This window comes from Macaca fascicularis, chromosome 8 (genome assembly GCF_037993035.2).
Source record: "Macaca fascicularis isolate 582-1 chromosome 8, T2T-MFA8v1.1".
NCBI lineage: Eukaryota > Metazoa > Chordata > Mammalia > Primates > Cercopithecidae > Macaca > Macaca fascicularis.
The window spans coordinates 26134240-26146970 of NC_088382.1; the positions used below are offsets into that span (position 1 = coordinate 26134240).

General features: G+C 41.3%; 1 protein-coding gene across 4 annotated transcripts in view; it reads right to left on the minus strand.

The window, feature by feature from the left end:
• The window catches only part of TNFRSF10B (TNF receptor superfamily member 10b), a 50349-nt gene that overhangs the window by 16036 nt on the left and 21582 nt on the right, over positions 1–12731 (minus strand). For 2 of the 4 annotated variants that reach the window (XM_005562831.4, XM_005562830.4), the window contains exon 2: positions 7837–7942. In XM_005562831.4, coding sequence (XP_005562888.3) covers positions 7837–7942 — 106 coding nt within the window. Of the gene's footprint in view, positions 1–6739; positions 7943–12731 lie in introns of all 4 variants that reach the window. The other 2 variants (XM_074000498.1, XM_074000497.1) reach the window with 1 other exon arrangement.

Below are 12731 nucleotides of genomic sequence, written 5' to 3' on the forward strand. Positions count from 1 at the left end.
TTATTGATGGTCTTTCCCTTCAACAAGACATCACACAAGATGATCCATTACATTGATGACATTATACTGATTGAACCTCATGAGCAAGAAGTAGCAACTACTCTTGACTTACTGGTAACACATTTGCATGTCAGAGAATGGGAAATAAATCTGACAAAATTTTAAGGGCCTTCTACCTCAGTAGAAGGACAACAACTAGGAAGCAAATTCCTAGTTGTTGAATGGTGTGGGGCATAAAATATTCCTTCTCAGCCAGATGCAGTGGCTCACGCCTGTAATCCCAACACTTTGGGAGGCTGAGGCAGGCAGATCACGAGGTCAGGAGATCGAGACTATCCTGGCAAACACGATGAAACCCCATCTCTACTAAAAATACAAAAAATTAGCCAGGCAAGGTGGCGGGCGCCTGTAGTCCCAGCTACTAGGGAGGCTGAGGGAGGAGAATAGCATGAACCCGGGAGGCGGAGCTTGCAGTAAGCCAAGGTCACACCACTGCACTCCAACCTGGGCAACAGAGCAAGACTCCACCTCAAAAAAAAAAAAAAAAAAAAACAAACCAAAAAACATATTCCTTCTCTTCTAAGATAGTCTAAGATAAAAGATAAATTGTTGTATCTGCCACCCCCCACCCCCAACAACCAAGAAAATGACACAATGCCTAGTGTGCTTATTTTGATTTTGGTGGTAACATAATTCTCATTTGGGTGTATTGCTTTGGCCTATTTATCAAGTGACCTGAAAATGTGCTAGTTTTGAGTGGTGCTCAGAACAAGAGAAGGCTCTGCCACAGGTCCAGGCTGCCGTAGACATTTTTCTGTCACTTGGGCCATACGACCCAGCAGACCCAATGGTGCTTGAAGTATTGGTGGCAGACAGCAATACTGTTTTGAACCTTTGGTAGCCCACTCTAGGTCAACCACAGCACAGGCCCTTAGGTTTTGGAGCAAAGACTTGCCATCCTCTGCAGATAACTACTCTCCTTTTGAGAAACAGCTCTTGGCTTGTTTCTGGGCCTTAGGGCAGACTGAATGTTAACCATAGGCCACCAAATTACTCTACGACCTGACTGCTTATCGTGAACTGAGTGTTATTTTGCCTACCAAGCCATAAGTTTGGGCACATACAGTCTGAAATTTCCATTTCCATTTTCAAATGTAATTAGTATATATACAAAATTGGGCTTAAGCAGGCCCTGAAGGCACAAGAAAGTTACATGAAGAAGTGGCCCAAGTGCCCATGATCTCCACTCCTGTGATATTACTTTCTTTTGCCCGACCTGCACTTATGGCCTCATGAGAAATTCGCTATGGTCAGTTACCAGAAGAAGGTTTACAGATGGTTCTGCACCACATACAGGTAATACTTAGAAGCGGACATTTGCAGCATCACATCCACTGTTTGGAACATCCCTGAAGGATAGTGGTGAAAAGAAATCCTCTAGATGGGGTGCAGTGGCTCACGCCTGTAATCCCAGCACTTTGGGAGGCCAAGGTGGGCGGATGACCTGAGGTCAGGAGTTCGAGACCAGCCTGGCCAACATGGTAAAACCCCGTCTCTACTAAAAATACGAAATTAGCCAAGCATGGGGGCACATGCCTGTAATCTCAGCTACTTGGGAAGATGAGGCAGGGGAATAGCTTGAACCCGGGAGGCAGAGGTTGCAGTGAGCCAAGACCATGCCATTGCACTCTAGCCTGGGCAACAAGAGCGAAACTACATCTGAAAAATAAAAAATAAAAAAAAAGAAGATCACTCCACTGGGCAGAACTCTGAGCAGTGCACCTGGTTGTTCATTTTGCTCAGAGGGAAGAATGGCTAGACATGCAGTTATATACTGATTCATGAGCTCTGGTCAATGATTTGGCTGGACAGTCAGAGACTCAGAAGGAAAACTGATAACAAGGAAGTCTGGGGAAGAGGTGTGTGGATAGACCTCTCTGAACGGATAAAAAAGTGATCTTAGCAGGGAAGGATTTTAATAATCAGGTGGATAGGATGACCTGTTCTGTGGATACCAGTCGGCTTCTTTCCCAGCCACCCCTGTCATCACTCAATGGGCTCATGAACAAAGTGTGCGTGGTGGCAGGGATGGAGATTATGTATGGGCTTAACAATACAGAATTCCCTCACCAAGGCCAACCTGGCTGCAGCTGCTACTGAGCGCCCAATCTACAGGTAGGAGAGGCCAACACTGAGTCTCTGAGATAGCACCATTCAGAGGGTCAATCTGCCAGTTACCTGGTGGCAGGTTGATTATTACACTGAACCATGTATATCATGGAGGGGGCAGCATTTTTACTGGAAGAGAAGCTTATTTTGCACATAGACTTGCTTTCCCTGCACGCAATGCTTCTGTCAAAACTATCCTCTGTGGACTCACAGAATGCCTTATCCACAGTCATGGTATTCACACAGCATTGCTTCTGATTGAGAGACTCACTTGATGGCACATGCATTGCCCACTGTAACAGGCCTGTGCTCATGGAAGTACTGGTCTTACCATGTTTCCCACCATCTCAAAGCTGCTGGCTTGATAAGATGGTGGGATACGGCCTTTTGAAGACTCACTTATAATGTCAGCTGGATAGCAGTACCTTGAAGGGCTGCAACAAGGTTCTCCAGGAGGCTGTCTATGCTCTGAATTATCCTCCAATACAGGGGGTTGGTTCTTCCATTGCTAGGATTCATGTGTCCAGGAATCTAGGGGAGGAAGTAGGAGTGGCCCCACTACACATTACCTTTCGTGGCCCGTTAGCAAATTTTTTGCTGCCTGGTTCCTCGACTTTATGCTTTGCTAGAGCTCTGAGTTTCAGAGGGAGGAATGATTCCATGAGGAGACACAACAATGCTTCCATGTAACTTGAAGTTAAGACTGCTACTTGGCCACTTTGGGTTCCTCATGCCTCTGAATCAACAGGCAAAAACCAGTTACACAAACCCTCCTCGCTGGATTGACTGATTCTGACCACAAAGGGGAAATCAAAGGGGAAATTGGACTGTTATTCCACAATGGATGTAAGGAAGAAGATGTCTAGAATACAGGAGACTCCTTAGGGCATATCTTAGTATTAGCATGCCCTGTGATTAAAGTCAATGGAAAACTACCACAACCCAATTAAGGCAGGACCACTAATAGCTCGGAGGCTTCAGGAATGAAGGTTGGTTCACTCTACCAGGCATAGAGCCATGACCAGCTGAGGTGCTTAGTGAGGGCACAGGGAATACAGAATGCACAGCAAAAGAAGCTTCTTATAAATACCAGCTACAATGACATGACCAGCTATGGAAACAAGGACTGTAATCATTATAAGTACTTCTTCCTTATTGTGTTATATGTGTGTGCTTATGTGTAAATATATGTTAAGCAAATATCTATGTTTTCTTCCTTCTCTTATCCCCTTGTTATGTGACATAAGATATTTTGAATTTATATCGTAGTATTTAAGTATTGTTCATTCTATAGTATTTATGTTCCAGGGTATCAAGGAGAGGAGTAAACACCACTCAAGGACTTTGCATCCTCTTCTGGAGAAAGGGTTAGTGCGTTTTCAGTTGTATACAGGATAGCTGTATTATGCTAGGTGGAAATACAATCTTATTATTTCCGTTACTTGGAAATTAAGTATGGTTTAAAAGAATTTCAAATCTTTAAAAATTCTGTATTAGTCAGGGCTCTCTAGAGCAGGAGTCTCCAACGTTTTTGCCACCAGGGACTGGTTTCCTGAAAGACAATTTTTCCACAGACTGGAGTTGGGGGAATGGGGATGGTTTCAGGATGATTCAGGCATGTTACATTATTGTGCAGTTTATTTCTATTACTATTACGTTGTAACATATAATGAAATAATTATACAACTCGCCATAATGTAGAATCAGTGGGAGCCCTCAGTTTGTTTTCCTGGAACTAGATGGTCCCATCTGGGGGTGATGGGAGACAGTGACAGATCATCAGGCATTAGATTCTCATAAGGAGTGCGCAACCTAGATCTTTCGAATGCAGAGTTCACAATAGGGTTCGCGTTCCTATGACATCTAATGCTGCGGCTGATTTGACAGCATGCAGAGCTCGGGCGGTAATCCTCACTCATCTACAGTTCACCTCCTGCTGTGTGGCCTGGTTCCTAACAGGCCACAGACCCCTGCTCTAGAGAGATAGAGATTTATCCTAAGGAATTGGTTCACATAACTGTGGAGGCTGGCAAATTCAAAAGGTACAGGATAGGCCAGCAGAGAAGAGTCACAGCTCAGCTCTGAAGGCTGCCTGCTGGCAGAACACCCTCTTTCTTGGTGGAGGTCAGTCTTTTTTCTATTGAGGCTTTCAACTGATTAGATGGGACCTGCCAACATTATGGGGGTAATCTGCTTGACTCAAAGTCCACTGGTTTAAACGTTAATCCCATCTAAAAACAACAACAACAAAAAACACCTTCACAGAAACATCTAGGATAATATTTGGCCAAGTATCTGGGTAACCAAGTTGACATGTAAAATCAGCCATCACAAGTCAGCCTTGCTCCATACATATGCATGTCCTTAAGATCGACGTCAGTGGTCACACAGTGTGCAAGGATGTGATCTATGACAGCAACAACAGGAAGCTGGAGAGATGGAGCTGTGCAGGAGCACAGTATTCGGATTGCAATGAAATTATGCCGGGATTATAAAACTACCTTTTTAGATACTTAAGAAGGTAATTGTAATCTTCAAGAAACCAGTAAGAAAATACATTTTTGGCTGGGTGCATGGTTCACGCCTGTAATCCCAACACTTTGGGAGGCCAAGGCAGGTGGATCACTTGAGGTCAGGAGTTTGAGACAGCCTGGCCAACATGGTGAAACCCCATCTCTACTAAAAATACAAAAATTATCCAGGCGTAGTGTCTACTCCTTGTCCTCAGGAGGCTGAGGCAGGAAAAACGCTTAAACCCAGCAGCCACAGGCTGCAGTGAGCCGAGATCGTGACACTGCACTCCAGCCTGAGTGACAGAGCAGACCCTCTCTCTCTCTCTCTATATATATATATAAAAGATATGTATGTTTAAGATAAATACACACATACATATCTTTAAGATATATATTAAAATAAGTATATATTTAAATGTATATTTATTAAAGATATACATATAGAAAATATATGTTTAAGAAAAAAAGAAAATCAATTTTAAAATATGCAGAAAAGAAAAGAAGTAAGTCAAAATGGTACATGCCAAGAAATAAACTGAAGTTTTTTTAAAAGGTGGTAAGGGAGGAACAAAATATATATAAGACATAAAGAAAACAAATAGCTGAAGAGCAGAAACAAATCCTTTCTTGTCAATAACTATGTTAACTGAAAATAGTTTAAACTCTGCAATTAAAAGGCAGAGATTGGCAGAGTGAGTAAAACAAAAGCAAAAAATAGACCATAATCATCTATATGCTATCCACAAGATTCCTGAATTATTTTTATTAATGTTGAAAGACATTCTAAAAAAACCAAATTACACAAACCTTACTTAACAATGTACCATAATGATACATTATTATCATACATAATGTAAGTATCATACATAATGATAGTGATTCATGTCACTGATAAAAATGTGATTATTTAATAATAGTGTTGGGGCAACTAAAAAGGTGGCTGGAAAATAATAAAGTGTCTTCCTTACTTGCCTCTTACAACAAAATAAAGTCCAGGTGGCTCAATGACTTAATTATAAAATAGAAAACCACAAAATGACTGCAAATATATATGAGAATTTTTTTTTTTTTTTTTTTGAGACAGAGTCTTACTCTGTCACACAAGCTGAAGTGAAATGATGCGATCTCAGCTCACTGCAACCTCTGCTACCCTGGTTCAAGCAATTCTCCTGCCTCAGCCTACCAAGCAGCTGGGACTACAGGCACGCCACTACACCCAGCTAATGTTTGTATTTTTAGTAGAAACAGGGTTTCGCCTTGTTGGTCAGGCTGGTATCGAACTCCTGGCCTCAAGTGTTCTTGAACTCCTTGCCCACCTTGGTCTCTCAAAGTGCTGGGATTACAGGTGTAAGTCACCGCGCCTGGCATTATATGGGAATTTTTGTTAGAAGTTTAGACCCGGCGCAGTGGCTCACGCCTGTAATCCCAACACTTTGGAAGGCCGAGGTGAGAGGATCGCTTGAGCCCAAGCGGTTAAGGCTACAGTGAGCTATGATCCTGCCACCGCATTCCAGCCTGGTCAACAGAGTGAAATCCTATCTCAATCAATCAATCAATCAATCAATGCATAATTTCCCTAATCTGTAAGAATTCATGTGACTCAATGATTAAAACAAACAAACAAACAAACAAAAAAACCTAACCTCTTACAAGGAGTGAAGAAAACCTAGCAGAACCCGTGTACAAATGGTGTCTGTGTCATCAGCAGATTCTTGACCTCATTCACAGGAAGAGAAATGCACATTTCGAGGAGTTTCCACGTCTCAGTCCTTTATGCTTGCTATGGCCTGCTCCCTGTGGTTGGAAGGACCATCTCCCCTCTAGGATGGAAGTTCTCCAACTGCTCCTGCTCAGCCCATTGCAGTCCTGTCTCCCTGGTCTATCGCCTCCAACTGCAAATCCTAATGGGCTCCGTTGTGCCCCTCCTTCTCAGTATTTACAGCTTCTTCCAGGAGGACACCCTCAAGACAGAGGCTTCAAGCATCACCTATGTGCTATGGTCCCCAAATGTGCACTGCTAACCCTGCCACACACTGTCCCCTCAGAGGCCAAGTTACCCTGAGCGGTTGAATTTGGTGCCTTGATTGTCCTCATTCCCCACATGTCATCCATCCACACCCCAAATACTTCTTGAATTCTTCCCATTCCTGTCCTGCTCCCTGGTCTTGACTCTGGACCACAGCAATAGGAGCATTTACAGATGAGTTTGTGTCTGCTTCACACTGGGTTCTTCCTTCTCCATGCTCTGCTCCTGACAAGCCCACGCGTGCAATGTGAGAGTTTGCCCTCAGGCAAGCCTTTCCTGTGGCCCTTAGTCATGGAAAAGAAATGCAAATTTGTAAATGGATTTTACAAGCCACTGCTTGCCACACTTGCCAGCCCTGGAAACCTTCATGCAGCAATCAATTCTTACCTCATACGCGCGGGGGAAAGAGGGAAAGAAGTGCGAGGTGAACACAGCAGTCAAGCACACTTCAGGCCAGGTTCCTGCTGCATCTCTCAGGGCTCAAATGACCTTACAGGGCACCATATAACATCCCAGGGGAGCGCCTCACACTCAAGGCCCTCCACCTGCTTCCTGTCTTGCTCCGCTTCAATCCAGGAGTGGGCACTCAGGATGCACATCCAATGCTGGTGGCCCTCTGCTGAAAACTTCGCAGGGACATCCATCACTCGTGAAATAAAATCCAGCTTCCTCTCTGTAGGATTTGAACCCACCTGTCTCTCTAACTTCGTAACCCTCCACTCCCCACAGTAGTCCCCTGCCGTTGCTCCATCTTCCCCAACCCCTGACCCCCGGCAATTGTTCCAGTGGAACCCTCCTAGGAGCACTCTTCCTGGTTCTCTGCACCTCTGGCCCTGCCCACCTCCAGATGTCAACCCAAAGTCACCATTGCCTGGAGGCCTCACCAGCCCCATCTCTGTTCCACTCAATTCTCCCTCAAGGTGCCTATCAGTCTCTTTGGCGGTCTCATTCATTTGTGTGTCTTGATACCAACCTAGCAGGAAGGCTCCAGAAGGACAGAGCCTTGAGCTGGAGGCACCCAATGCCTCTCTGTGGCATAAAGAACCAGGAAGTGCAAAGGAAACAGACTGGAAGCTCATGGAGACAAGGGGAGGAGGGGTAAGGATCAGAGACCCATCTTAAACATACCAGGCGGACACAATCCCTCTGTGGGGCTGGATCTCTTTTGTTGTGGAGCCGCTCTTCGCTGGGGATCTAGGGATTGTCGGGTGATTGGAGCACAGTCAGCTGAGACCTGTGGGGACAAAGCAGGGATGGGTGTGAGTGGCTTCCAGAGCTCACCCCTCCCAGGATCCACTCACATTCCCTTGACCCCAGGCACGAAGGCTAAACAGAACCCTCATCTTTCTTGCAGCTCTCACCTCTCAAACATCCTTTCATGTTTGTTCGTCCCTTCATATTTCAGGGAAGGCCAAGTAACATTCACTTGAAAAACTCTTCTAAACATGTTTATTCCAGAAAATGTGGGCAAGGAAAGTTTTTAGAAGAATACACAAACCACACATGATAATCTCAGCTAAAGATAGCATCCATTAATATTTTGTTTCATTTAGTTCCACTATTTTTCCATAGGTATGCCTATTCTCTCTCTCTTTCTCTCATTCTCTCTCTCTTACACAGACACACACACAAACAGACACACAGGCACACATACACATTTTTATAAATGGGGGTTATAATACAGCAAACTTAAAAAATTGGGATACAGGATCAAACATTAAATAGTGAACTTCTGATTTTAAAAGGTGCCTGACATATAGACCAATGGACTAGATCAGAGAGCCCAGAAATGAACTTGCACGTACAGCCATGCATTGATCAACATTGTTCTGAGCAAAGGGTTGTTAGGTGATTGTGTTGTGTGAACATCAGAGAGTATGCTTACACAAACCTAGATGGTGTAGCCTATGACACACCTGGCCTATATGGTATAGCCTCTTGCTCCTAGGCTACAAACCTGTGTAGTATGTTACATAATTGCTGGAGCCACCATCATATATCCAGTCTGTTGTTGGCAGAAATGTTGTTATGTGGTGCATGACTATATATATCAAGTAATTTTTGGAAAAGGTACCAAGACCATTTAATTGAGAGAGGACAATCTTTTTTAAAATGGTCTTGGGAAATCTAGATATTGACTTATCACAAAACAATGACCTCAGACCTTTGACTTACATATATACAAAAATTAACTCAAAATGGATCCAAAATCTAACATAAAAGTGAAAACCCTAAAACTTAGGAGAAAACATAGGAACGATTCTTCATGACCTTGGATTTGGCAATGATTTCTTGAATGTGATCCCCAAAACACAAGCAATATAGGAAAAAAATAGATAAATTGCACTATGTAAAAATTAAAAACTTTTGTGCATCAAATGATAATCAACAGTGAAGGGGCAACCCACAGGAAGAGGAAAACATTTACTAGCTATATATCCGATAAAAGGTTAATATCTAAAATATATAAAAACTCCAACTCAACAACAACCACCACAAGCCAACAATGTGGTTAAGAAATGAACAAAGAACTTGAATGGTAACAAGCTCTTGAGCAGCCAATGTGTCAAAGAAGAAATCAAAAGGAAAATTTAAAAATATATTAAGAAAATGAAATGGAAAGATAACATAACCAAATTTATGGGATGCAGCAAAAGCAGTGTTAAGAGGAAATGGCAATAAATGCCTACATCAAAAAAGAAGAAAGATCTTGAATACAAGACTTAATGTTATACCTCAAGGAAACGAAAAAAAGATACACTAAGCCCACAGTTAGCAGAACAAAAGAAATAATAAAAATCAGAGCAAAAATAAATAAAATAGAGACTAGAAAAAAATACAAAAGACTATCAAAATTCTGTTAGTTATTTGAAAAAAAGAAATGAAATCAACAAACCTTTAACTAGACTAAGACAAAAGAAAGAAGACAAATCAAATAAAAAATGAATGAGGAGGTCAGGTGAGGTGGCTCACGCCTATAATCCCAGCACTTTGGGAGGCCAAGACAGATGGATCACCTGAGGCCAGGAGTTGGAGACCGGACTGGCCAACATGGCAAACCCTCACCTCTACTAAAATACAAAAAAAAAAAAAAAAAGCCAGGCATGGTGGAGCACACCTGTAATCCCAGTTACTTGGATGGCTGGGTCACGAGAATCGCTTGAACCTGGGAGGCGAAAGTTGCAGTAAGCCGAGATCATCCCACTGCACTCCAGCCTGGGCAACAGAGGGAGACTCTGTCTCAAAGAAAACAAAAAACAAACAAACAAAAAAACAACAAGGAGACACATTACAATGGACAGAAATGCAAAGGATCATATGAAAATATTATGAACAGGCCGGGCGCGGTGGCTCAAGCCTGTAATCCCAGCACTTTGGGAGGCCGAGACGGGCGGATCACGAGGTCAGGAGATCGAGACCATCCTGGCTAACACCGTGAAACCCGGTCTCTACTAAAAAAAAATACAAAAAACTAGCTGGGCGAGGTGGCGGGCGCCTGTGGTCCCAGCTACTCGGGAGGCTGAGGCAGGAGAATGGCGTAAACCTGGGAGGCGGAGCTTGCAGTGAGCTGAGATCCGGCCACTGCACTCCAACCTGGGCGACAGAGCGAGACTCCGTCTCAAAAAAAAAAAAATAAAAAAAATAAAAATAAAAAGAAAATATTATGAACAATTATATGCCAAAGGATTGAACCACCTGGGAGAAATGGACAAATTTCTAGACACATACAACCTACCAATACTGAATCATGAAGAAATAGAAAATCTGAACAGACTAGTAATGATTAAGGATATTGAACCAGTAATGAAAAGTCTCCCAACAAAGAAACACCCAGGACCTAGATGGCTTCACTGCTGAATTCAGCAAAACATTTAAACAAGAACTAAAACCAGTCCTTTCTAAACTTTCCCAAATAAATTATAGAGGAAGGAATACTTCCAAACTTATTTTACAAGGCTTGCATTACGTTGATACCAAAGCCAGAATAGAACACTGTAAGAAAAGAAAATTATAGGCCAATATCTCTAATAAACACAGATGCAAAAATCTTCAACAAAATACTAGTAGACAAAATTCAATAGCTCATTAAAAGAATCATTCACCATGATAAAATGGAATTTATTCTGGGATGCAAAGATGGTTCAACATATGAAAATCAATAAATGTGATATACCATATTAACAAAATGAAGGATAAAAACCATATGATCACCTCAATAGATGTAGAAAAAGCACTTGACAAAACACAACATTCTTTCATGATAAAAACTCTCACTCAACAAATTAGGTGTAAAAGGAATGTATCAACACAAAAAAGCCTTATACAACAAGCTTACAGCTAATATCATACTCAGTAGTGAAAAGTTGAAAGCTTTTCCTTTAATATCAGGAACGACACAAGGATGCTCACTGTCACCACCTCTTTTCAACATGGTACTGGAAGTCATAGCCAGAGCAATTAGGCAAGAAAAAGAAAAGAATTATTAGATATTCAAATAGAAAAGGAAGAAGTAAAATTGTCTATTTGCTGATGACATGATCTTATATATAGAAAACCCTGAAGACTCCACCAAAAAACTGTTAGAAATGGTAAACAAATTCAGTGAAGTTGTGGGATACAAAATCAACATATGAAAATCAGTAGCATTTCCATATATTAATAATGAACTATATGAAACAGACATTAAGAAAACAAACCTATTAAGAGCAATGACCAAAAAAAAAAAAAAAAAAAAAAAACTTAGGAGTAAATGTAATGAAGTGAAAGACCTGTACATTGAAAACCATAAAACACTGATGAACAAAATAGAAGAGACGAATAAGTGAAAAGAGACACAAATATGCATGAAAATAAATGCTCATGACTTGGAAGAACTAATATTATTAAAATGTCCATATTATCCAAAGCAATCTATAGACTCAATGTAATCACTATCAAAATTCCAATATCATTTTTCACAGAAATAGAGAAAACAATTCTAAAATTCATATGCAACCATAAAAAAAAAAAATAGCCAAGGCAATCATGAGCAAAAAGTACAAAGCAGGAGGCATCACACTACCTAATTTCAAAGTATACTAGAAAGCAATAATAATTAAAACAGCATGGCACAGTTATGAAAATATACACAGTGACCAATGGAACAAAATACACAGCCTAGAAATGAATCCACATCGCTATGGTCAATTGATTTTTGCCAAAAGTTACAAGAATACACAATGGGAAAAAAAGTCTCCACAATAAATGGTGTTAGGAAAGCTGGATATCCATATGCAGAAGAATGAAATTGGACGCTTATCTTACACCATATACAAAAATCAACTCAAAATGGATTAAAGACTTAAATATATGACCTGAAACCATTAAACTACTAGAAGAAAACACAGGGGCTAAGACTACACAACATTGATCTGGGCAACACTTTTTTAGATTTGAAAAGTGCAAACAACAAAAGCAAAAATAGACAAATGGAATTATATCAACATAAAAAGTTTCTGCACAATCTGAGGTCAGGAGTTCAAGATCAGCCTGATCAACATGGAGAAACCCCATCTCTACTAAAAATACAAAATTAGCTGGGCATGGTGGCGTGTGCCTGTAATCCCAGCTACTCGGGAGGCTGAGGCAGGAGAATCTCTTGAATCTGGGAGGTGGAGGTTGTGGTGAGCCAAGATCATGCCATTGCACTCCCGCCTAGGCAACAAGAGTGAAATTCTGTCTCAAAAAAAAAAAAAGGTTTCTGCACAACAAATGAAACAACAGAGTGAAGCAATAAGCTACAGATTGGGAGAAAATATTTGCATACCATACATCTGATAAGGGGTTAATATCTAAAATATATAAAGAACTCAAATAATTCTATTCAAAGAGAATAAATAATCTGTTTACAAAATGGACAAGGGACCTGAGTAGACATTTCTCAGTAGAAGACACACAAATGGTCAATAGATATATTTTAAAAAATTCAACATAACGAATCATTAGGGAAGTGCAAATTAAAACCACAATGAGATATCATTCCA